The following is a 26,528-nucleotide window of genomic DNA, read 5'->3' on the forward strand; positions in this document are numbered from 1 at the left end:
GAGGTCAGCTGGAGTAGCGACAAATTAACATGAAATTTACAGGACGAGTGAGGTTTTATTTTCTAAGGTAAGCTCTGGCCCTCATGAAGTAAGGATTGTGAGAAGGATGAGAGACCACTTTGTAATCTGAAATTCTGCCATCCTCCCTAATATGAAAGCATTGGGAAACTGCCGGAGGATTTTGCTGTGCTGAAACCAGGTCATGTGACGTTTTATTGGTGTGTGGTAAGAAAGCACTCACAGGGCTCTCATAACAATTGTAAACAGAAACAAAGGAGGAGGTTTAAATGAGTTTTAAAACTTTGTGGCAAAGGGGATATTCATTGGGCGGCCGCAGAAGGTATACAGGCCTGTAAAGTGTGTCACGCCTCTATCCATTTCTAAATGACTGGTAATCACTTCCAGGGCTTTTGCTAATGAGTTCCATGTCAACAAAGACGTCTTGGTCAAAATCTGCTTTTTGACTTGGGGTCTTCTGTGATGTGGAGTGATGCCTACTCACCACAGGCCTCTCCTTCCAGAATGCTCCAGTCCCAAAATAAAGGTCTAAAGCTGTGGTCTCCAAGTCCAGTTCATGAAAGTCCCAACCCTCCTACGTTTTTTGGATACCTAAGACTGTTAATAACTCACATTTACATTCCCTGTATTCAAACATGCATTGCTCGGGTATCGTGAAAACATGGGACGGACTTCTCTCTCAAGGAGCGGACTTGGCCCATACCATACAGGTTGACATAGAGCTGCGCGGCATTCCCATTGTGCCGGAGCAATGGCTGACTTCCATAGCAATGATTGTGTTTCGATTTCTGAGCATGCCTGGGGATGAGCAATTCACATTGTTCCTGCACGCGTGTAGGCTCGCAAGGTGATGTGGGTAACCTCTGGAACATCTGTTATGAGCGACTCCTAGCCACGGTTTATCCTCTATTCATTGTGCAGGGTGCGAAACTCGTGGGTCCCAGCCTGCCTATGGCAGCCTAGAATTCTCCAGGGCAGGCACGCAAAGTCATCTCCTACCCTCTGGGACAGGTAATTAAAAACGTGTTGATTTGTCATGTTATGCCTTGTTTTTATAATGTGATTGCAGTAAAGTGTGAACACATGCATCGGCCGCCATTTCATGAGATGTCGCTTTGAGCAGCACCTGCAACACACGTGTCGTTCAGATGCCATGAACATTGACAAGTAATGCCTGGAACGTCCTGATCTGTGTCTTGAACCACTCTTGTTACTCGAGAGAAGAGTGATTTATATATTCTCAGATCTGGGCCAGTGGTTATAAACATATGTTGTATGATTTGTTTGCGTTGTTTTCTTTCTTCTGATGCTCATAAACATGCAATTTACTATGTAACAGCGTGAACAATCCAGTTAAAAGAGGTAAGTGTGCCCTGAATTGTTATGCGAGGGCACTAGTTAGTAACACCCCCTTAAAGATTTAAAAACACCTTTTTACAGGCATAATCTTGAGTTCACCTTTCTTCTGACTGACGTATGTATGCATCAGGTGATATTGTTTAAGCATTGTCTGAGGAGGGAAGATTTTCTGGTTGGTAACATTCGGGACTCAAGTTACAGATCCAAGTGAAGCGAGGGCTTAAACACGAGCCTCAGGCCATTATCAGCCAACAAAGCACCAATGGCACTCTGGGCCTAGGAACCAGGGAACTAACCTCTTTTTTTAAAGGTAATTTGACTTCCCGTGGATCACTTGCAGGCTAAATCCCTCAAAAATGTAGAAACAAAGATGCTTCCACAGACATAGAAAGGGGGTCCCTTCTCTGAGTCCATGGCAGCAGTGGAGATGGGCAATTCGACAATGAACCAGAATGGCATTTAACAGTTGGCGGTGGTGGGGGAGCCGGGAGTGTGAGCTGCATAGCTGACACTGGAGCCAACGCTATGCTTATAAAAACACTGCCCCCCCCCCCCCCGCCTCTTATGAATGCAACTTTGTGTGCCACCCCAAGGTTTCCAGTGACCTCATCAGGCCACCCCTATGAGAAATGTCTGGGGGCGCCACTGCACTGGAGAGGACCGGGTGGGGGGGGGTCAAAGGTATCAAAGCAGGCGACATGGGAGCAGGTGGGGGAAAGTCTGTGGATGAGTTCAAGGAGAAAAATATGTCCGACTACGAGAGATGGCATGCATGGAACTGAGTCTTTACCACATAGTAACTCTTGCTCCTCGGCACCTGACTGGCGTGTAGCAGTGACTGCTGCTACACAAATTAATGGTACTCAATTCATCAACCTTTGAAAAAAGGAGCTGAGCTATCCCTGCCGTAACCGAAAACCATAGCAGTATTTTGCATCTCCCATTTGAGCGCATACTTGCTGACCCTACAGATTTCAGTGACAGATCCTACTGCTTTTTACAGTGGCAGGCAATGTAAGTGACTCTAAGGTAGGCACCAGGACAAAGCATGCTACACATTAATTGGTCTCTCTGTACAGTGGGCTGGTAGGTGATTACTTTGATTGGGCTCAGACCAATCCACTGACCGGACAGCTACTTGACTCTGTCTTGCACTCTTTCCTGGACAACCCTTGGGTGAACCACCAGTGGCTGAGTGTAACACCATCACACAGCATCTGCCTATCATATCAGACTGAGGGGGGGTGGGGTATCGGCCGCCATGTCATTCAGTGTTCAACTTGCAATAAATATGTACTGTCTGAGCTGCTGCTACAGAGCAGTGGCGAACGTTGCCCACCAGCTCTGTGTGATTACCTTCTGTGAAGTTAGGTAATTTAATTTGGTGTTAAGTTACCTCAGAATTATACATTTCTAAAACTTGAACATCTTTCCATGTTGTGCTGTTTGATGGGTTGTGTATTTTCGAATGCTTCAATGATGCCAACAATCTTGTGTTTTGCATTTTCCTGCGATGTCGTTGTTATGGGAATTATTATTTTTGAAACTTGAAAAATCCTACATCTTTTTGGTCACAGAATGTTGGCAAGTATGTGAGCGTGTAATTGCTTGAGCGATCTCACTAGAAAAGCAAAGGTTTTCAAGGTGGACCATATTTCAACCGGGACATGGCAAGTGCGACTCTTCTCTGTCACCTGAGGAAACTGTTCCACACGGTGCCCAGACGAGCAGATGGTGAAGAGCGCGGTTGCCTTTTGCCGCCCATCTGATGCAAGTCGTGTGTGTTCCTTCTCGGATGTTCGCGCCACTTCTGGGCGAGCCGAAGAGGATGCAGCGTGTTATTATCTTAGCAAACAGAACGTAACACACGTCACTGCGGAATGTCAAAACTGAAAACCTGCTAAATTATGCAGCCTGTTTTTCGGCTGATAAATGAACCTGTCCTGCAGCGTGTATTAGCGTCGTCGCTTTTCAGTCGACGCAACCAAGCAAACAAGGAAGCAAGGGGCTGCTTGCGGACTGAGGGGGAAATCACTGAGGGCGGGAGCGTCTGTTTACACTTCGTTAGTCAAGCAGGCCCGGGTTATTTGCGCGTGTATATATAGATTTGTAGATGGGGCGCTATCAAACGGGAATTTATTCCACTGAGGGGTTCCAAGTGACATCTGATAGACCCTGGAGCTAAAATGTTATGTCGTATTGCCCCTAACAACCCGCCCCTCCCCCCCACACAGTGCATGCCTTCCGGATCAGCATTGCAGGAGGAGGCACGAAGAAACTACATAAGACATCAATACAATACCAGTTCCCTCACACCACAGAAACCCCAAATGAAAGAAACTAGCAGAGGACACGACTGTTATGTCCTGGTCTGGGGGCACCCAGGCCAGGCCGACCAAGGCTGGGGGCACCAAGCGGACCATAGGCTGCAGTCACGCAGCGGGACTTCAGGCAGGGAACACCCTGCAGATGTCGGGAGCACTCGTCATGACATCCAGGCTGGGGACACCCAGCAGACAGCTCGGGACTGGGGGCGCCCAGTCAGCCCGTGAGCACACAGGCTCATGCATGGCTTGGGGGGTCCCAGGCCTCTTCATGTGGATAACGCTGGCGTTGCCCAGCAGGGGCACTGGATTCCAAGGAGTTCCCCAGCAGGGGCTCCATGGCTATGGCAGACAGCCATAGCCATTGCCCGGCAGGAGCGCTGTCATGGTGGAGGGCCCTGCAGTGCAGGCCGTCTGCTAGCTAAGCAGCACCCGCCAGGTGCTGCGTAATGAAGACACGGCACACTGTGGTTCCATACTCAGTGGCGTCGCTAGGGGGGGACTGGAGGGGCAGCCCCCCCCTGTGAAACCATGTGCCCCCCTGCCTAAGACAAGCAGTGACCATGTTCTCCCCTTATATTTGTCTGTGCCCCCCCCTACTTTTGTCTTTGGCCCTCTTTGTGCCCCTCCTAAATTTGATTCCTGGCGACGCCACTGTGGAGACCGCCCATTCCTTTTTATTGAGTATCGTGACGTGGCTACTGCCACAAGCTCCTGGGAGATACCATCCTCCCAGGAGGGGTGACCCATTACAACGACTGGATACAGAACACAGAAAGGGAAAGGACCATAAGCAAAAGCAACATGTTTCCTAAAGAACACTTCCTTTACTTTTCTTCTGAATTTGAAGATTTAATAAGTGCTGAAAGATTTGTATTGTTTGTAGTCTCTCTCTCTCTCTCTCTCTGTTTCTCTCTCTTTCTCTCTCGCTCTCTTTTTCTCTCTCTCTTTCTCTTTCTCTCTTTCTCTCACTCTCTCTTTCTCTCTTTCTCTCTCTCTCTCTCTCTCTCTCTCTCTCTCTCTTTATCTCGAAGTTGAAGATAACTGACAAAATGCCTAAGAACACGCCTCATGTAGGTAGCCTGTCTAACAGGTATTTATTCAGTCTTTATAACGAAAGAAAAAATAACGACAGTGTTTTCAATATTTTCATTATTTTAATTAAATGCACTATCCAACACTTTCCCCAAATATTCTAGGGCTGGAGTTGGTATATAAAATTACACCTGTCCTAAAATATGTTTGGTGTATTTAAATAAAAGAATGAACATATCGGAAAACACTGGCCTTATTTTTTTATTTTTTTTAATTATTATTTTATAAACATAAAAACAAATACCAAAACTTTCCAAGTAAGCACTCCCTTACAGTTCTTTGTCCTTTCCAGGGACAGCAATGAAACAACAGCTTGTGCCCATAAAATGGAAGTTATAATGATTCGCGCATTCCTGTATAGTCAAGTCTCCCAGGTAATCCATATCAGATCAGTTTCCCTCCTCCCAATTGCCCCAAATTTTTGAGGCTTTGGCTGGGCATCCTCGTGCTGTATAGATTCGATGTTCCATTGCCGCGCACACGCCCATATCCGCCACCCACCGGGCCAAGGCCGGATTCTCAGGTGAGCCCCATCTCTGCATTATATTGCGTTTTATTAGGCCAATTGCAGTAGTTTTTGCCAGCGGTTGGTAGAGTCCCCGTCCGGGATACCCAATAACAACAATTTGGGGTCCAATGATACCATTTTCCGCAGAACGTCTGACAATTGTTTACACCATTGTTGCCCGAAGGACTGGACCCGAGGACACTCCCATAAAATGTGTATAAAGGTGCGCTCCACTCCCGTGCACCGAAGGCACTTCGGGTCTGGGGCACGGTTCCACCTGTACAGTGCAGCCCTAGGGTAATACACTCTGTGCAATAGCTTCAATTGTATTAAGCGCAGCCTAGAACTGATCGCAATTTCCTGTGGGTGCATTAGGGCCAAAAACATTGTCCTTATTGATTAAAACTAAGTTGTGCAAAGATGGAAGTTGGAATGTCTAGTGTTTATATACGCACAAATGCTTTATTGGCGACAGGAGGACAAACTGATTGATAACATAATTTCACGCAGCGATGCACCATGTGAAATTACTCTGTGTCATGACACCGGGCAGAAACAGGCTCTCCAAGGTGCTACAATGTCAGGGTTTGGACACTCCTGGCCCTCCCATACCATCCATGTCTGATGAGAAGAACATCCCTTCGTCAAAGCCATAATTGTGAAATTGGTTATTTATAACACGCTTAATACCCAGGTTTTTAAGTTTGGACACAAGAATCGAATCCGTGGTGCTGCGCGTGGTTTTGCTTCCAAGGTGAGCGCATGCCCTGAGCTATCCTCCCAAGCCTTCCATCCATCTTTCACAATAACATGGAGGAAACAGAAATGCTTGTAGTAATTGATCTCTGAAATTGGAGGTGGGGGGGTGGAGGCCCTATTCATGAAAAAGCATACTGCAGTGGGGTATGGCAAGAGGTTTGAGGCTTGGAGATCAGCAATACCCTGGTCAGGTACAAGCATCAACATAAAGGAGATGAGCTGTGCCTCACCTGCCTCCATTCCACCGCTGGCTTCTTTTCTACAAGATGTCCGCCAATAATGGGAAGAAGTGCTGAATCATCCAACAATGTTGGACAAAAAGAATAAAGTATTATCCAATTCTTACTCGCCCTACCCCTCTCCTCTTACCCCTCTGTTTCCGTTCACATTCACCTAGCACACACCCAATTCTTAACTCTAACACTCTTGGCCTCTAGGATTGGCGGTCACAGTATTACTATTCTGGGTTTTGTTTGGTAGGAGAAAGCAAATGCATTTCCAGGCAAGAAAAGGCATCCGTGCAGCAAGCGGTTTGCTTGAGTCCATCACACAACCACCCACTACAATTATTAATATGTACTGTGTGAGTCTTTCTTAAAACTGCCTTCAAGTAAATGCTCCATGCTCCTACAAACAACGTTGCATTTACTCTGGCTCAATTTACAGGCACCCGACCTATCACAAACACCATCCAATCTCCCTTTAACCAGACTCACCTCAGCTTGAATACCGGTTAGTTTTGTCTCTTTTCTGTATTCCGCATCCCAATTAATTTTACTCGGCAGACTATGGTCTCGATACCCCCAGCGGAGGCACAATATGCAAACATTGAGACAGCCATTGACTCCAACTCATTTGCTGCTCACATTCTTCTGGATTTCTCCTCTGCGTTTCACACCGTTAACCAATCCATCCTCATAAAATGGCTCCATGATACCCTTGGCCCCTCGGAGCGGGCCCTGGACTGGCTGTCCTCCTTACTCACTGATCGTCCCTCCCAAGATATCCTAGGCTCTTCTCTGCACCCACCTCTATCTCCACCTGTGGTGTTCCCCAGGGCTCTATCCTTTCACCCTGGCTCTTTGTTAGGCAGAATTCTCCAGAATGGCTAATGTCCCTTACCTACGGAGTCCCGCAGCAGCTTTCTGGATTTCTAGGATTTATTTTTTCACCTGGTAAGAGTGTGAGCCTTTTTTCCCACTCTTACATATGTTTTGGTGTGTGTGTGTAACATTTTTTTGTGTTCATAGACTGTGGAGCCTCACCTACTCCACAGGTATCATCTTTTTACTGTGTTTTACACAGCACCTTCAGTGCAGTGACACAGCGTTGTCTTTTAGACTTCCCAACTCAGACTCCATTTTCTGGGACTGACTACTGTCTCCCAGAACATGTAAAGTTGCCATTGACTTTATTAGTCTCTTTAAAATCCACAGACCCAGTGCAAACTATCTTACATAGAGTACTGGAAAGGGTTAATACTTATCCCTTTTTGTCTGTTTCTCTTGGAGCATTGTTTCGCTCCCTTTTCATCAAGACTTGGATGGTGGCAGTGGTAACTACCCTATTTTTCCTACCGCGGTTATCTTAAATAACCTTGGTATTGTTTTAGGCTTTCTTGGTAGCCTCAAGCTTAAACCCGCTAGACCATATAGATTTTTATATGGTTTCAGCTGGGTTTATTCACCATTTCTTTTTGAAAATGTCTTTCTCGTGTTTTACTCCTCGCGCCAAGCCAGGTTTGGTTAATTTGTTCACCGTCTTTTCGCGGGCTTCTACGCACAAGCCCTCCTTAAGTGCCTGAAAGTCTGGGCAGGCCTGATCTGAGGGAGGGGTTTTAGGACCCCTGCCATGGGTTCCCTTGGTAACCCAAGTCCTGTTTGATTGGCTAGATGACTGTCCCGCCAGGACAGCCACCCTTTCATGTGATTGACAGCCAGGCTGTGTGAATGGGGGAAAACTGCATAAAAAGCAGGTCTCTTGGGCTGGAAAGGCAGAGTCGTCCCTGGAATGAAAGAACCAACGAGGAGCTGACAGAAGAGGACTCTTACAATGACTGAACTACCTGGTGAAGCCCTGCTGCAGGTCCAAATCTTCAGACTCCAACGACAGAAAAGATCTACCAGGAATCTTCTTCCGCTGAGCTGGTGGGACCAACCAGTTCACCAAAACTGCAGGCCAGGACTCCCTCCTCTGGTCGAATTTGCTGTATAGAGCTACAGTGAACCGGAAAGCCAGGAAGGTCGGACCCTGCTTGGGTTTTAAGGAGGGCACCTTTTATTCGGTGCTTTGCTCTGCTGCTGGTTTCTTCCCTGGGCAGTGCAGGACCCTCCAGTCTTCCCACTTCATGTCAGTCCGACAGTCGCTTCAGGACCCGTGAGCCGGCAGGACCTGACGAGAACGTCAGCCTCAGCTACAGCTTCTTCTCCATTTAAAGGTACTGTGCAAATCCGGCTGTTCATTTCGTCCAGCTGCGGTGAAGGTGTGTGAAACCTTTCGCAATCCGAGGGCTTGTCCTTCTCTACTCTTCAAACTAACTTTTATGCCGACCAACTTCATCCGGAACTCTTGGCAAAGACTTAACCGCGAACTACCCTGAACTTTGTGATCTTGAGCAAAAGACTTTTGTCCTATTGACTTTGGCCCTAAGCCTTTTTGATTTGATTTCATCACTGTAGTTCCTCTTTCTAGATTGCCCTGCTTACTTACCTGTTGGTGCTGCTCAATTTTAGTCTAACTTTGTCTTTCTCTCCCTTTTTAAATTATTGGAGTGCCATTTTGCTCACACTTCATTTTTGAGCTTAACTTGTCCAAAATCTATTGGGAGTGGTGTGGTGTATTAAGAGTGTGATTTTGCGACTGCTTTACTTTAGTGAGATGTTATACAACTGATGTGTAAATAAATGTATATTCTTTTACTCAGAAACCTTGAGTCAGTGTTTGTTTGAATCAGAGTAATTGCTGTCCTTTGTGTAACTATTGATACTGCTCACTTGCTCTTGAGATAAGTCTGGCTGCTCAGCCTTCGCTACCACTTTACTGTATAGTACAGGCTTGTACCAAAAGTGAATTTGTACTGTCACTTGTAGTCTTATATGTGTATGGTGTTCCCAAAGGGTACTGCATATAATTCTGCCTAACACTCTTTAACACATGTCTCGCCCTCTTGCTCATCTTCTCTGCACTTTTTCACCACACTTCCAGTGTTATGCAGATGACACCCAACTCTTCTTCACACTACCCTTTGCATCTCTTCTGACCTCCTCTGTCATTCCTGACTCCCTGTATGCTATCCAGTCTTGGTGTACCTATAATGTTCTCTGTCTGAATGCCTGCAAGACTGAGATTCTTACTATCAGGGCTCCTGTCTTCTCCTTTCTCCCTTCACTTTGGCCACCCGCAATGGGCTCTCCCCCCCAACCCTTCCTCTGAGACCAGGAACCTCTGAGTTATCTTCAACTCCTCTCTCTTTCATTCCTCACATCTTGGACCTTGTCGAGAGGGTCCACTTCCAACTCTACCTCCTCAGGGACATCCTCTCTTTCCTCACTTTCCCCCAGAAGCTCAATGTACTATCCAGGATGGACTATTGTAACAGCCGCTTCCTTAATCTGCCTATTTTCTCCTTAGGTCCCTCCAGCTAATCCAGGATAGGGCTGCAAGATTTATACTTGGCCTTAATCCCAGTGACCGTATCTCCAGCTCTAAAATCTCTCCACTGGCTCCCAGTTACTGCAAGGATCAAATTTAAATCCCTCTACATCATATTGTATAATTTTTATAATTGGTTATTTATAACGCACTTAACCCCTCACCCCCAAAGTTTTCTAAGCGCAGCCCCAGAATTTGAACCTGTGTTGCTCTGCATCGTCTTGCTTCCAAGACGAGCTTGTTGCCACTGAGCTATACTACCATCAGTGGTATATATAAAAAAAAAAAACATCAAGCTATCTGAGGCCGGGGACCGTGCTATCTGCAACTTGCTCTCACCAAATACTCTCCTTACAGATCCCTCCGATCCTCCGGCTCCAACTCTCTACTTGTCAAGTGCTTCTCTAAGCAGGGTGCAGGCGGCCGTTCCCTCTCCTCAGCTGGCTCCCTCCTCTGGAACACCCCCCCCTCTCTCTCTGTCTTGAGCCAGATCTCCTCAAGTTCCGTAAACACCTCAAGACTTTCCCTTTTTCCTCCTCCTTTCCCCACTCCTTCCCGTGCTAAACCCCACAGTAGCTGTGATTGGAGGACTGGGCCCTTATGCGTCCTTTCTGGGTCCTGGCCTTTTTTACCTGATCGCCTGCAGCATCCTCCCTCCCCCTGCACTTGCCCTCGGGCCCCACTTGGCCTGTGCCGCTTCACAGGCCTGCACTTATTGGATGAGCTGGTGACCCCTCTTCCATCTAGTGGTCACTGCCTGGCACTTAGCTGTTTTCTTCGCAACCGGATCATGCACTTACCTGTTGCCTTGCAACTATCCACCCTGGCACTTTACCCCTCTGTTGATCCTCTAGAACTTACCCCCCTGTCCCTTCTCTCGCTTTGCACTTGCATGATCCACATGTTCACAAGGCCTAGTAGAACCGCTTTTCTGTAGTTTGTGTTAAGATGGATTTCTGAACTCTGGCCTGGTGGGCAGAGGTTCAGAAGGTCAGCCTAGTTTCTTGTAACAGGGTAACATTCTGTACAGGCCAGACCAATCAAGGTAGTATTGGCGGCAGTCAATACAAGGTCTCAGGAGGTGTGAGGGTGAGGGTGACTGAAAGACCTCAATGAGCACATAGAGTAAAGGACACTTACAAATCACACCCACTCAGGTGTGTATATATATTAAAAATACAAATACATTTATTCAAGGCCTTTGAGTTTCAACACAATAGTTATTAACAGTAACACTTTTATACCAACACAATCCTACTAAAATACAAATATACAAAACCAAGGGGCCTAAAGGGTTAATGCACGAAATGGGTCCACAACCTTGAAAAGGGAAGGAAGCAGGTAGTGCAAAGAGTCTTTAGGCAGTTCAGCAGTAATCGCAATCCTAACGGAAAGGCAGTCCAGTCCCTAAGAAGAGGGTAGCCTATTGCTCAAATGTACTTGCAATGCTGGCGCACACGGTAGTGCAGATGGGCGAAAACAGGGTCTTTTGTACGGTCTGTAGCAGCTCAGGAAGGTGGGTGAGGTGATGCAGAATAAGTTCCCACTATTCATGGAGGGTCTCCCGAGAGGGCAGAACAGGTTCCAGGAGTTGGGAATAGTTTGATAGCTCCGGCTATCTGTGGAAAGGAGAGGGGCCCTCAGTGGTCACTTGTGCGTAAAAATGGATGGAACGCTAGGGGCCACTGATAAGGGTTGTAATTACTCACCGACCCCTGGCGCACTCCAGACCAAAGTTCGTCAGTCTAATCCAATTCAGTTGCCGGTTGAAATGCGTCAATCTCACGGCTTTTCTGCATTCAGCGACGAAGTTACAGCGTTGATTACCAAACGGGACAGTGGCGATTTCTCTGCTCCTGGTGGATGGATCAGGCCACTTTCACTGTAGCAGGCTTCAGGGCTCAGAGGGTCACAGCTGCAATGCACTTGCAAAGTTTGTCACCACGGATGGGCGAAACGGTAATCGCGTGGTTCGGGCGCTCTCACTTTACTCCAGATCTGGGAAAGCCAAGTATACAAAATTCGGTGTGAGAGTGCCGTGAACACAGAGCTTGCGAGGTACCAAGTTTCAAGGGCCTCCTCGAAACGGTGGTGGTATCAGGGCAAAGATCCTGTGCAAGCTGGTCAGCCCACTGGTTGGCCCAGGGACATTTCTGAGAAGGCTTACTTGCACGGTTTGATGAAGGTGCTGAGAATAGTTAGTCCCCCTATTCCAAAGGGTCGAAGTGTCTTCGCAGAACTAGTTCGATCAGATGCAGAGTGGTTTAGCGGGACAACAGCGGGCTCAGGGTGCCAAACCTTCCAGCGGTTCACCAACGGTTCCTCGACTCAGATTCTTAGTTTCAGGATACTTGTATCCTATCGTTCGTTCAGTGAGCACTCAAGAGATCAACATGGTATGGTTGTTTGGAGCCCTCTCTTATCCAGAATCTCCTTCGCGCCAAAACAAAGAGGACCCAATGGGAGATCTGATCACATACAGGCAAACCATATGTAGACCAATCATGGACCACAGTGGTCTCAGGCATTCACAGCACACCAGATTCTCTGGCACCCAGGATGTGTATTGGAACCAGAGAGTTCAGCCCACATCCTGGAAGCATAAACACAAAGAATGCAGAAGCCCGCAAAAGCATGGCTTTTCGTGGGAGAATGCATGCCCAAATAAGGGCTGACCCAGGTCGGCTCGACCTGGGGAAGATGAAGGGGCAAGATGGCCAAATGACAGGACAAAAAACCTCATGGCGTGGCCATTTTGGAGCCAGGCCACCTATTCTTGCCAAACACAGTAAAGACGGTTCACCTGTCAGGAAAGGGTTATAAATATATGAAAAGATAAGCTGCCACCAGCCCTGTCCAAGGCACATCTGCAATTCTCCTATAAAATCCTTCGAGAGTATCTAGGGCCTTTAGAAATGACAGGAAGACCCAAGTTCACTATACTGGAAGGTACATTGTGCACTTGCAACATGTTGCAGAAAAGTTGCAACATTGACAAGGACTAAGGGAAACAAAGTCTGACTGTGAGGGCATGTCAGTTTCCCCATAATAAAGTGAGCGAAAAGCCCAGGGGAGTGCAGCAGAAGGCTGTGCTCCTCTGGCAAAGTGAGACTATGGTGTATAACAGCAGCAAAAATGTGGGGGGTACACAACTGGAGGACAAATTACACATGAAATGGAATTATTTCTTAACAGTTTGCATATTTCATTGTCTTTGTTGCTCCCCTGTTCGCTTCCCTTTGCCCTCTGGGTGCGTTGAAACTCAATTTTCTTGTATAAGCGACTTACAGATGCCAAATAAATAAACCATTGTTGCTCCAAGACCATCCATCACTCTATTGATTTAGCAGAGTATCAAAGCTGTGTAACATAGCACGACAAAGTTCCGGGCCTCCAAAAACAGTCCAAGCTTTTTTGGGAAATCAACTTGAACAGGAAATTCTTCTTGTCCTCCGATTCTACATCCTGTCTGAAAGTAAATGCATGGCCAGATTGTATCACTTCAGAGCACACTTGAAGCTGTAAGTGAAGTTTGGCTTTTCTATTTCTTGGTACCAAATAATTAGGGAGTGGATGGAGGAGAACATGCTTGGCCTTAATGAGTTGAACGAGAAAGTTTCATTCTGGGCAGTAAGGTTGCCCTTCCTCCAATGTTTTGAAAGTTAGGAACATCAACATTTACTGAGCTCTCTGATTGGTGCAATCGACCTGTCGAATTCCCTATACTTGTGTATTGCTGTATATATGACGGACAGGCTATAAGGACTAGCTGCCATCTCAAAACCATGCATGTGAACACTGGAGATAACTCACTGGCACTAGTTAGAAGAAAGACTCTAGACCGCCATCCCCAAGACCTGAAATGGAAAGAGAAAAATATTCAAGTTCACAATGTACTGAATACTGATTTCTAACTAGACCTTCCGAACAGCCCGTCAAATTCCATATCCCAATGTAAAAATGCATCAGGCCTTATGTTAACCAGGAACTCTGAAGTAGCTTGCGTGGACAAGTATGGGTCATACATTCAATGGCTCTTTAGTAGGAATGGGGTATAAAACGCCTATATTCCTCCCTTTTATTTAAATGAGTTTCTTCATCTCCCATATCCTCATCCCAGCCCCTTCACACACACCTCTGCTTCACATTTTGTACCCTTGCCCCCATTTTCAAAGCCTTCTAGGCTTACACATGCATTCCTGTTCTCATTGTTGGGGTTGAAATGGTGGGTTCTCAATGTTATTTTAGGCTAGGTTAAGTTGTACTGTACTGCTCACCATTACCATTGGCATAGTCTCCAGGTGCTCACGTGGGTCTGTGGGAGAGAGGGTTGTGAAGGTTAGTGAGGGAAGCGGTAGTAGGATAGAGGTTGTGCCACTCTATTGGCACTTGTAAAACCAGGAGGAACTGGCTTCTAGTGCATGTGAACTCTAGAACGCTCTGGGACTGCTCAGCGTTCTGTTAACAGGCAGGCTCTCACCTGCGGAGAGAATGATATGTAGGACACGGAGCAGCGTTTCATGCGTCTACTTTAATCACTCATCATAATGGAACTGAACTTTCCTCGCCGCCCACCTCCCTAGCCCCAATGTCCCTTCCCCTTGATACAGCCCAAACGCAGGCCAACCCACATAACGATGGAGGATGACTGGGTCAGTCACACTTGCAACATGACATCTTCCCCCTTTTTAAGACAATGGGTCACTCGCAGTATGTCAGGCCATCTCCTCGATCAGTCTGTGAGGCTTCATGCGACATCTCTGAGGCCTCGTAGAAATGCGAGTCGCTAGCGGGGGAAGGGCTCTCTCCCACTGCCGTCATCTTCTTCAGACAACTCAGCATCTCCGAGGTGGGATTCATCTGAATGTCTCTCATCTGGACTGTCGTATGTCTGTTCCCACCCGAGCGCCGGGGAGGCCATAACCTTCTTGAAATGTGACAAATTTCTTGTCACAGACGATTGTCTATCTCTACTGGCGGTGATCATGGTGCCTTTCCTGTGGGTCACTATCAAATGCTCTGTCACAAATGTGGAGTCTTCCTTCCAACCCTTTGGCTGGCGTACCATTACCTGATCTCCAGGTTGAATTGTGCATTCCTGGGCCTGCCTTCAGGTGCCGGCTCGGTCCTTCATCTTGCTCTTTTCCTCTTGATCTTTATCTCTCGCTTGCTGTTTGAGCGGTGTTGGTGAAGCCGGGGTAGGACCTTCCGGTAGCCTTGTTTTGTCGTGTCTCTGAAACACCAGATCTGCGGGGCAAACCCAAGTGGTTCTGTGGAGGGTGTGGCGATACTCCCGTAGCAGCTGATCGAGAGCTTGCTCAAAGGGTTTGTTGAGAATGGTGGCTATCTGCAGAGTCTGCTTGATGCTTACCATAAACCTTTCGACGAAGCCATTGGCTTGAGGCCATCGCAGGGTTATCGTCCTGTGCTGGAACCCCATGTACCTTGCAAAGTTCTAATATCATGGCTGGTAAATGGTGGGACATTGTCTGATTTTATTACTTTCGGTACTCCGTATGTTGACAGCATGTGGTCCAGCACCAGGATCACACACGTGGCAGACGTGCTCTCAACCAGCTGAGCTTCTGGAAAATGGGAGTTTTCATCTATCAGTACAAGGACATAATTGGCGTGCAGAGATGGCTGAAGAAATCCACCACCAATTTGTCCCAGACATTTTCGGGGAGTGGGGACATTTCTAATGCATTTGGCTCTGGAGGCGGAGCCACCTGTGCACATGCCGGGCATCCTCCTACCATTTCCTGTACCAGTGCGTTCAACTTGGAGAACCATACCTTTTGTTGCAGAAGACGCTTCGTTGACACCATCCCCCGGTGACCTTTGTGTGCCAGCCTGACTATCTTCTCTCGTAGTGCCTCTGGAATGACCACTTTGCAGCCTTTTAGGATAATGTGGTCATCGACGATGGACAGTTCGTCCTTTACCAGGTCTAGACACTGAATGTCATCCCAGAGGGACTCATTCTCGTTTCTGGCTTTATGTTTCAAATGAGACATTCTTTCCGACTTGATGCAGTGAGTTACAATGCTGTGGGCTCTGTCTTGCTCCGATGCTGCCGCGAGGTCAGCCCAGTCCACTGGGAGTGGCTGTAGGTGATGCACGACGTAGTTGATATACACATCTGCAATGGAGAGCCCCACCTGCGCCGGACCTGTGAGGTGGCGGGACAGATAGTCTGCAGTGTTTTCTTCCTTGTCTGGGTGATGTTTGATGTCGAACTTGTAGTGCTGCAGGCGCAAACCCCATCTGGATATCCTGGGGAGGCCTTCTAGCCTTTGGATCCCCATATATCGTTAAGAGGGCCTGGTGGTCTGTCACGACCGTGAATGCCTTCCCATACAAGGATAGGTGTAAATACTCACAGGCCCATACAACCGCCAGACTCTCTATTTCCGCCTGAGGATAAGCCTGTTCCGTGGCCGTGAGAATCCTGCTGGCATAGGCTACTATGAATATGTTAACGTGGTTGGCAGGGTCTCTTTGTGTCAGGATTGCTCCCAGCCCCACGGGACTGGCATCCACTATCACTTCGGTCTTCCTCTGCGCATCGAAGTATGCCATGTCCTCAGCCTGGGCGATGTTGCTGCAAATTGTCTCAAATGAACTTTGGCAGTCTCTGGACCGTTCAAATGGCTGGTCTTTTCTGGTGAGTAGATGAAGAGGGTTGCCGACGGTGGCATAGTCTTTAAGGTATCTAGAACAGTAGCTTGCCAGGCCGAGGAAGGGTCGTAATCGGACGTATTCTGAGGGCTTTGTGCCATGGAGTGCTGCCACTTTGTCAGGATCAGGCCTCATCCCTTTTTCTGAGAAGATGTGCCCAAAGAAATGGAGCAAGTCTTTTCCAAATTCGCATTTTGCTTTGTTGAGTGTTAGGCCTGCCGCCTCGAGTGCGAAACACACCCTGTGCAAGGCTACATCATGTTCTGCCTTGGACTTCCCGAACAGAAGGACATTTTCTGAGTAGTTGAGGCAGTTGGGTACATGTGGTATGACCTTATGGATCTCCTCCTGAAATATCTTGGCTGCCGTTGAGATGCCGAAACTGAGTATTTTGTATTGAAATAGCCCCAGGTGTGTCACGAATGTGGTGATGTATTGAGACTTGGGTGCGATCTCGATCTGGTGATACCCTTTCGTGAGGTCCAGCTTAGGGAACACCTTCGCTCTGTGGAACAGATGGATCATGTCAGTGATCCTTGGTGCTTGGTGTCGCTCGAGCTTGATCACTTCATTGACCCTCCTCGTGTCTACACATAGTCGTATAGACCCGTCCGGCAACTTCTTGGGCACCAGGACTATGGGTGAAACCCACGGTGTGGGGCCGGTGACTGGTTCGATCACCTGTTGCTACAGGAGTTTGCCTAACTCCTCCTCCACTTGCCTCTGTTTATCAACAGATATGCCCCGGTAATGTTGGGCCACTGGACGAATTTCGGGATTAATATGCAATTGTATTTTCCTGTGCTTCAGCTTTCTGAGCCCTTTGAACAACTTTGGGAATGCTGCTTCCCTGACTTCTTGAATGGCGAAGTACTTGTGGGCCATTAACTGGTATAGGATGTGTACCAGCCCCATGTCGACTGCTTTCCTGAAGTTGAGTATGCAGCCACTGTTGATTTCCGTCTTTAATGCATGCAGTGGGACCTTTTCTGTGTGTGTCTTAAGAGTGCACCAGGCCGTTATGATGCCTTTGCACGGTAGTGGTGTGGTCGACCCAAATGGATAACTGTTAACTGCTGACTTTTTGAGTCTCGGGGGCCAGGCAAGGGCATTTTAAGCCTCTTCGCTGATGATGTTGACGGTTGCCCCTGTGTCGATGAGAAACTCTAGTGGGATGTCCTTAACATGGAGTGTGAGGGCAGGGCTATGCTGAGTGGTGGTACTGTTGTTGGGAGCCCACACGTAGTCCTTCTTCCGTTGATCGTCACCTGATGACGAGGAATCACTGCTTGATGGAGATCTCATCTCTATGTACCGGATGAATCTTCTTTTACCGCTGCGTCTGGACCCGTCAGAGGGCCAACGGTTGTCCTGAGCGTACGTGCTTTGGCTTTCTTGTTTCTCCCACCTCTGACTCTTGGACTCTCCTTCCTGCCTGTTGCCTGGTGGATGTGTCCGGGTGCTTCTCCATGGTTCTTGAAATCTTTTCCTGTTAGGCGTGGTGACTGGTGCATTCTTGCAGATAGCCCTAAAGTGGTTGTCTCCCCTGCATGCAGCACACTGCTGTCCCAGGGCAGGGCATTCGCCCGTGAGGGGATACTAGTATCCGCACCGGAGGTATGTGGCTTCTGATCATTTGCCAGTCTAGTCCACTGCAGTAGACAGCTTCTTTATGGCATCTGAATCAGCAGGTTTGTGCTGGATGGTGGTTTTCCCCAGGCTTTCGAGCTGCGACTCCACTGCCGCCTCCGTCCGAGCTAATGCCAGGATGTCCTCAAGCGACCGCTGTTTCTAAAGTAGCTTCTTCCTAAATGTTTGTGACTCGCAGCCAGCGATGACTTGAAACCGCAGGACCTCTTCTTTCGAATATCGGTGGAATTCACAGTACTTGAGCTTTATGCAGATCCTCATGACAAAGTTATCGAGGGACTCCCCTTTGTCTTGCCGTGTTATATGAAAGATGTGTCTCTCATAATCAATATTGGTGTGGGGTGCGAAGTATTCAGACAATTTGCCATGCAGGTTGCTGTATGATGCAGTTTTGAGATTGAGCAACTCCCCCGTGATGTCCCGTACTGCGGGTCCAACTGCCATGGACAGGGTATTCTTTAAATGGGCGTCATCCATGAGCCCTATCGCCCCCACGTAGAAGTCCCTTAACCATATGGCCCGTCATGGCCCCAGATTAGTGGATTAGTGGTATCTCGCAGATCGAAGGCATGAGGCAGGTGTAGCACCTGTGAGGCGCCCCCAGAAGTACTTTCTGGACCTGCAGCGCCTCCCGACACACGATCCGCCAATGTGGAGGAGACCACCTGATCCGACATGGCAGATGATTTGTTAGGCCGCACTTGGGCCTGTGCTGTGGGTATTTTTCCCTTCTGGCATTTGTGTGCCTCGTGTTTTGCCAGGATACAAGGGACTTGTGCCCACCCTGGTCCCCTCTTTGGCCTGAAGCACTGTGGCCTACTGTCTTTCTGCCCCTCTTCTGGCGTCTCTACAGGCCGGTGGGGTGGCTACACTGTCACCTGCAGGCACCCGTGCTGGGCGTTATGACTGGTGGCCACACGGGGCCCTTAATGAGGAGGGAGGGTGCTTCCCTACCCCTCTTACTTGACCGTGTGGAGGCTGTGACTGCTGTTAGGTATGGGGGAGGGGCGGGCCTATTGCTGGGAGGTGCGCCGACGTGCGTTGCAAATACCCATTCTCCTGGCCCTACACTAGAAGCGCTCTGCTCCAGCAAAGCTTCCTTTGTGCCTTGCATGCGTCCTTCAGCCTCACCGCCAATGTGAACTCTAGAACTCTTGGGGACTGCCCGACAGTCTGTTAGCAGACAGGCTCTCTCCTCCGGGGAGAACGATATGCGGGACAAGGAGCAGCGTTTCATGCGTCCACTTTAATCACTCATAACGGAACTGAACTTCCCTCGCCGCCAGCCTCCCTAGCCCCAAAGTCACTTCCCCTCAATACGGCCCAAACGCGGGCCAACCCACATTACAATGGAGGATGACTGGGTCAGTCCCACTTGTGACATGACAGTGCAGGTCTGGTTTCTAGGTGTGTTTGAATTGTGCGCTCTGGGGTTATGGTTTCTTCATTTTGATAAATTTACATGACGTGGACACATGCCAAGGCCGAGCACATCCTATAAAATAGCCACTCTTCAATTTGAATCACTGTCACGACCATAGCCCCTGGCCTTGGAACTCGGGGTATCTGGCCCTCGCCACAGTGTTCCTGCAAGGCCCCAAGGGCCCAATCATGCCCCTCTCGGCTGTCCTGGAGCCAGTCCTGGCGCTTTTGGTGCCAGGCTCATATGGCAGGTGGAGTTTCCATTGGGGAATGGACCAACATGGCTGCCCCCACAAGGTTCGGCGTGGAACTGCTCCATGCAGTCTAGCATGTAGGGCATGGTCCGCCCTGGAGGCACCTGGGATACCTGCTGGCTATTTAAGCCACGCCCGAGCTGAGGCACACGCTTTGCATTGTTCTGCACTCGCAGCGTGACGTTCACCAAGACCTGCTTGCAGCATCCTTGGCCTGCATCTACAAGGGGAGAAGAAGACGACCACCATTATTCCTCCTTACCTGTTCAGCAACCAGTTCCTCAACCACTCCTGAGTCTTCTCAGGAGCTTGTCCTCAGCCGCAAGCAACATCCTAGAGAGGAGAAAAAAGGAGAGGACAATTAGTAAGCGTTCGTTTTCCGATTCCGTCGCCTTTCAGACTCACGCTTACTTACCAAGGCTCCCCTGGAATTTGACAACGGTCTGGACATCTTCCACGCTACGTCCCGTTTCCATCTGGCCGCATTTCTTCCAGGAACTTCTCGGCTACCTGCAAGGAAGAATAGCACAGGTTAGCCCGATTCGAAAAGACGCTCATAGTGCCGCGCTTCGTGCATTCCTTACCTTCTCGAGCAACGCCCTCTCCATCAACTAGACGTCTTCATCATCCCTTCTGCATCCACGAGAGAAGGAGAAGGTTACCAGGGCAACTACTAATACAGGCACATACTCTTTAAGAACTAAAGACTTACTTCAAGAACAGAGTCGCAGCAGGACTGGACTCCCAGGCCCACGCCAGTGAAGTAACTTGGCCGTAAGGTGCCTAGCCACAACGTGCCTCTGCACAGAACAGCAGGATGGAGAGCGCACCTTATCGAAATACAAGGTGAGGAAGGCTCTAAGGGATCGCTAGGGGGGCACTTGGGAGGCGGGCCCCGGGAGGAGGTGATTGTGGCTAAAACTGAACTACTGTCTTCTAGAATAGACCCACGGCAGCGCAAGTCCCCAGGGGAGGCGATTCCAACTCAGAAGCGATCCAGCCGAGTCGGGTGGCATCCCTGTGGATACAAGGTGAGCATTAGAATCACGCTTGCAAAGTATCACATTCCTTTTTGTATACAGTTGTGAATGTTTTTTTTTTCCCCAAGAATGCAATATTTTATTACATTCTTTGGTTGATCATTATTCAGTGGTCAACAGGGGTCACACTTTCACCTGCAGGCTTCCACTTGCTAGCGCCCTGCTCCTGGAATTCTGGCCTTTCAGGTGAGGCAATACCTGCATCTCTGTCACTCTCAAGACATGGCCTTGGGCCATGGGGGCTTTTGCCCCCCCTGCTGCACCCTGAAAGTATTAATGGTCAAGTGTTATCTTCTGTTAGGATTGAACATAAATGTATTCTTTAGAGTTATTACAGGATTTCCTTTACATCATGGTCAAAGACTGTGTGATGTCCTTTTTAAATTGGGCTACTAGGTGGCACTTACGCCGCCTATAAGCCTAAACTATTGCCTTCGAGTACAGATAGGGAGACATGGCATATGAGGAGGGACACGCAGCTTGTAGGTGTTGCTTGGTCATTTGCCCCCCCTTTGACTGACCATGTCCATGCTAATCCCTATGGCCATTCCCAACCAGTTCCTGCCCCTCCCCGCTAAAAGCGTATCCTTGTGGGAAGTCTTTGAGCTGGCTTTAACCCCTTAACTGCCAATGGTTTTCCCTCCCAGTGCCAAGCCCTTTTTTGGTGATTTCGGTATGTCGCCATTCAATCCCTTGTTACATGTGATATCTCGGCCAAATATGGCCCCTTTTCTTCCCACATGTAGGTGGTCATAACGCCACCAAGGAATCTGTATGGGGGTGAGAGAAAATAACCAAAAAGGGAGCAAATTGTGAGTTTTTTTTCAGAAAATGCCAATAAAATGATGTACAAAGAAGCCTGTGGCTATTGCCTTGTAAGAACTAGGAACAAATGGTTTACTCTGATGAATTCGCCATTTTCCAGACTTTCAAGAACAGGTTGAGTGGAAACCAAAGAAACATATTTTTATAAGGTTACCATCAGTTTTGTGAGAGCTAGGCGATTTTACCCTTTTCTTTCCAAAAAGACATACGTGGACGGAATGGAAGAGGAGGGTAGGAAAGCTAAATGGAAAGACAGAAAGGCATACATTTCTGAAAAGTAGACAAAATTCCAAGTTTAAGAAGGGGTCATTTGCGCAGGTCAGGCAACAACTACGTAGGTATAATTCCCATAGTTTGGGGACAAATTGGAAAAATGACAGGAAAAAAAGGTATGTGCTGGACATAGTTGGACCTGTAAGGTAATGTCTTCTGTGAATATTGAGAAAAGCAATGCACTCCTACATTCCGCTGACTCTTCTAGTTTGGTAATCACACATTTTTCGTAATGCTTCACAAAACAAGCAGTACCACAAGCCACAATCGGAGCCATGATGCACAGGATTATTATGCTGACGGCCTAAAGAAAAGTACCCAGCATGTGTAAATAAGGAAAACAAATGTGGTGAGATATAGGAAGCATACATTTTCTGAAAGAGCGCAGGCAGACCTTTGGAAGGGTAGGTGATTTGTTCAGGTTACAAAAGTGTACAGGGCCTAAAGCAGCAACTAAATGTTGGTCATATTTGGAAATGAAAGGGTTGTGTAACAAAGTGCAGAAGCAAATGTATGAAAACATTATGAAAACCAAAAGAAACCAACAAATGTCCTATCGTCCCACATTCCCAGAGGTGTCCCAAAGCAGTAACTCACATATGGGGGTGCACCTACCTGTGCACAAAGGGAGAAGGCCAAACCACTGGTACAATAAATGCCCTGGGGAATACTGGATTTGGCTTTGTGGAAAACCCACAGATTTGGCCTTGGGTATTCGCAGCCACTAAGGAAAACAGGGAACCCCATGTATTTCTGAAAAGATAGCAACCTTGGGAATCCACACAGGTCTGACTTGCATGAATCGCCCTAGAATTTATTACCCACAAGCCCTGGCAAAGTCTACAATTTAGGGAAAATCTTTTTTTTTTCAGACATTTCCCACCTGATAACCACCGAAACACGCCACCAACAAAACATGTCCTACCTTCCCGCGTTCCCACATGTGTCCTGACAGAAATGGTACCTCACATGTGTGGGTGCATCTAACTGTGCGCAAAGGGAGAAGGCTAAACCACTGGTATCCCAAAGTGTGCTGGGGAGCAGATTTTACAGGAATTTGCTCTTGTGGACAACCTACAGATTTGGGCATGGGGTGTCGCAGCCACCAAGGGAAACGGGGAACCCCATGTATTTCTGAAAAGAAGACACACGTGGGAATCCACAGAGGTCTGATTTGTGTGAATCGCCCTAGAATGTATTACACACAAGCCCCGGCAAAGTCTGAAATGTATGGAAAAAACACAATTTTCAGACATTTCCCACCTGGAAATCACCGGAACACGCCGCCAACAACACATGTCCTACCTACCCATGTTCCCACACGTGTGCCGATGAAAACGCTACCTCACATTTGTGAGTGCACCTACCTGGGCATAAAAGGAAAAGGCTAAAACACTGGTAATCCCAAGTGTTTCGGGAGAGCAGATTTTGAAGGAGTATGCTCTTGTGGACAACCTACAGATTTGGGCGTGGGGTGTCCCAGCCACCAAGGAAAACGGGGAACCCCATGCATTTCTGAAAAAAAAGACACCTGTGGTAATCCACTGAGGTCTAACTTGAGCAAATCGCCCTCAAATTTATTACCCACAAGCCCTGGCAAAGTCCGCAATTTAGGAAAAATAAACAATTTCCAGACATTTCCCACCTGGAGACCACTGAAACACGCAGCCATCAAGACATGTCCTACCTTCCCGCCTTCCCACAGGTGTTCTGACGAAAATGGTACCTCATATGTGTGGGTGCACCTACTTGGGCGCAAAGGGAAAAGGCTAAACCACTGATAACCCCAAATGTGTCGGGGGAGCAGATTTTGCAGGAATTTGTTCTTGTGTACAACCTACAGATTTGGGCTTAGGGTGTCGCAGCCACCAAGGAAAACAAGGAACCCCATGCATTTCAGAAAAGAAGACACCAGTGGGAATCCACAGAGTGTGAAAAAGCACAATTTTCAGACATTTCCCATGTGGGAACCACCAAAACACATAGCCAACAACACATGTCCTACCTTCCCGTGTTGCAACATGTGTCTCGACAAAAACGGTACCTCACATGTGTTGGTGCACCTACCTGGGCGCAAAGGGAAAAGGCTAAACCACTGATAACCCCAAATGTGTTGGGAGACCAGATTTTGCCCGAATTTGCTCTTGTGCCTACAGATTTGGGCCTGGGGTGTGTCAGCCATGAAGGAAAGCAGGGAACCCCATACATTTCTGAAAATAGGACTCACGTGGGAATCCACAGAGGCCTGACTTTGGCAAATCTCCCTAGAACAGTAAAGGAGGAGGGGTAGCTCTTATGTGTACAACTCACCTGTACTGTCGCACTATCCCGCATTCTAGTCCTGATGACTACAGACCCCCTAGAGATATGCCACATTTCGAGGAACAGCTTTCGGAGCTGCTTGCTCACATTATTATATCTAAAAACGCATTAATCATCTTGGGTGACTTTTACTATTGGGCTAAGGACCCATTGGATAAACAGGGTCTCTCTCTTACGGATTCTCTGACTTCCCTACGGCTTAGGCAATGGGTAGAGGTGGCCACTCACATAGGTGAGCATACACTGGACTGGATGGTATCTCAAAACCTATCCATTTCCCAACTGCAAGTGTTACCTTGTGCATGTTCCGATACTTTTCTGATTCATGCCACACTCAATCTTCCCACACCCCGAGTTAAAATGAATACATTACCTCAAATTAACAAACTTACACGTAACTTCAAAAATGTTACCTCCGCCAACCTTTTGAATCACTTGGCATCTAGTCTAAAACCACTTACTAGTTTTTCTGAGTCCTCGTCTTTGGTAGAGCACCTTACCACCTTCATAAAACAAGCCATTTCTGACCTGGCGCCGTTGAAGCGTAAAACTATCAAGCCCGAGATACACTATGACACCTGGTTCACTGATGATGATGTCTCTGCCAAACAAGTGAAGAGGGCATGTGAAAGAGCGTGGCATCAGAACCCGAATGCCATCACCTTGCTACATTACAAACAAGCAGTGAAGGAATTCAAGACTGCGATTGTCTCCTCTAAATCCTCATATTATGAGAACAGCATTAATAATGCTCACTCTAACGTCAGTGAACTCTTTAAGATCCTGATGGATTTCCAAGACCTCCGCCCTCCAATCAGGATGTCATAAAGGACTCTGCTTGGTGCCAGGAAATCCATGATGGTTTCCTGGCTAAGATCTCCACGAACAGGAAAACCATTAATAACATCCTGAATACGCAGGAACTCGATACCCATTCGGCCTGCCCACAAGTCTCTGTCTCCGACACAAACAATGTTACATGCTTTAATTTCTCTCACTACTCGGAGGAACAAGTTACTAAAATCATCTGTGACCTCAATCCCACCTCTCGCCCGGGTGACTGCTGTCTCATAAACATCTTTAAGGACGCACTTGAATTCTTAGCACCATGGATGACCAAGCTTATCAATCTCTCCTTTGACAAGGGTGTGGTCCCCTCCTCTCTCAAAGAAGCTTAGATCACACCTTTGTTAAACAAAAGTCAATCTTGACCCACATGTCACTGATAATTACTGGCCTATTCCGAATGTACCATATGATTCTTGGCTCACGCCAATCGGGTTTCAGAGCTCAACAGGTGACGGAAACCGCCATGATGGACCTTAAATCCACCTTGGCCAGCATGGTGGATAATGGTCATCCTGCCGTGCTGATGCTTCTGGACTTCTCTGCGGCCTTCGACTTAGTGGACCACTCCCTCTTGGTGAAACGCTTGGGAGAGGTTGCTCACTGCTCCACCCTTGCATTATTCTCCCCTCTGGGCCGACTCACTCTGCAGGGCACACTCTCGATGTTCTCATCTCTTCAGACCTTCCCCTCTATATCCCTCTCTCCTGGAGTGACCACTTTCTCCTTTCCTCCCACCTCACCCTCCCTACCCCGCAGGCCAAGCCACCTCCGTCACTGCCACCCACCTTCTCTGTCACCCGACCCATGAAGCACGTGTCAGTTGAGGCTTTCGCTTCCACCTTCTCACCTCCTCCTCCCCCCCCTGGCTGACTCTCACCCTGACACAGCCCTCTCCACTCTGCTATATCTGATACTCTTGACATCCTTGCCCCTGTCATGAGAATCCGCCTGAAGCCCAGAGCCAAGTGCAACTCCTGGTATGACTCAGACCTTGTCAGCTAAAACGTGAGTGCAGGGTTGCCCAGAGGAAATGGTGTGCTTCAAGTTCATCCTCTGACAAACTGCCTGCCGCCTGCTGCAAAGGCAATACCGGCTCTCCGTCCTCACCAAGAAGAGAGCTCATATCCAAGACCGCGTCTCTGCGGCATCTAACAACTCGGCTGAACTCTTTAAAATCTAAAAATCCTGCCGCAGTCTGTACCTCTCCTGTCCCTTCCCAGGCCCTCTGCCCGGCATTGGCCCCCGACTTCATTTCTAAAACTCAGGACATCCTGTCCTCACTCTCCTCCTCTCACCCCCCTCCCGCTATTCCCTGCTCTTCCTCTGGCCCTTCTGCTGCCACCCCTCCTCCCTCCTTCTCTACCTTTCCCCTTTTCTCTCCAGATGAGGTTTCTAGACAAGTCCGATCTCTGAAAGTCTTGTTGAAACAGGTTCACCCCTGTTCCTCCAAAACTATCAAGGATCACATTGACTCCCTAGCTCCTGCCCTGGTGGATTT

At 48.1% G+C, this 26,528-nt stretch overlaps 1 protein-coding gene across 3 annotated transcripts in view; it reads left to right on the forward strand.

The window, feature by feature from the left end:
* BEGAIN (brain enriched guanylate kinase associated) overlaps positions 1–26,528 on the forward strand; it is a 1,200,709-nt gene that overhangs the window by 318,619 nt on the left and 855,562 nt on the right. For 2 of the 3 annotated variants that reach the window (XM_069637769.1, XM_069637770.1), the window contains exon 2: positions 940–1,029. The exons of the other annotated variant lie outside the window; for it this stretch is intronic. In XM_069637769.1, coding sequence (XP_069493870.1) covers positions 940–1,029 — 90 coding nt within the window. The remainder of the gene's footprint in view (positions 1–939; positions 1,030–26,528) is intronic. 3 annotated transcript variants of the gene reach the window in all.

This window comes from Ambystoma mexicanum, chromosome 14 (assembly GCF_040938575.1).
Source record: "Ambystoma mexicanum isolate Mex_15411 chromosome 14, UKY_AmexF1_1, whole genome shotgun sequence".
NCBI lineage: Eukaryota > Metazoa > Chordata > Amphibia > Caudata > Ambystomatidae > Ambystoma > Ambystoma mexicanum.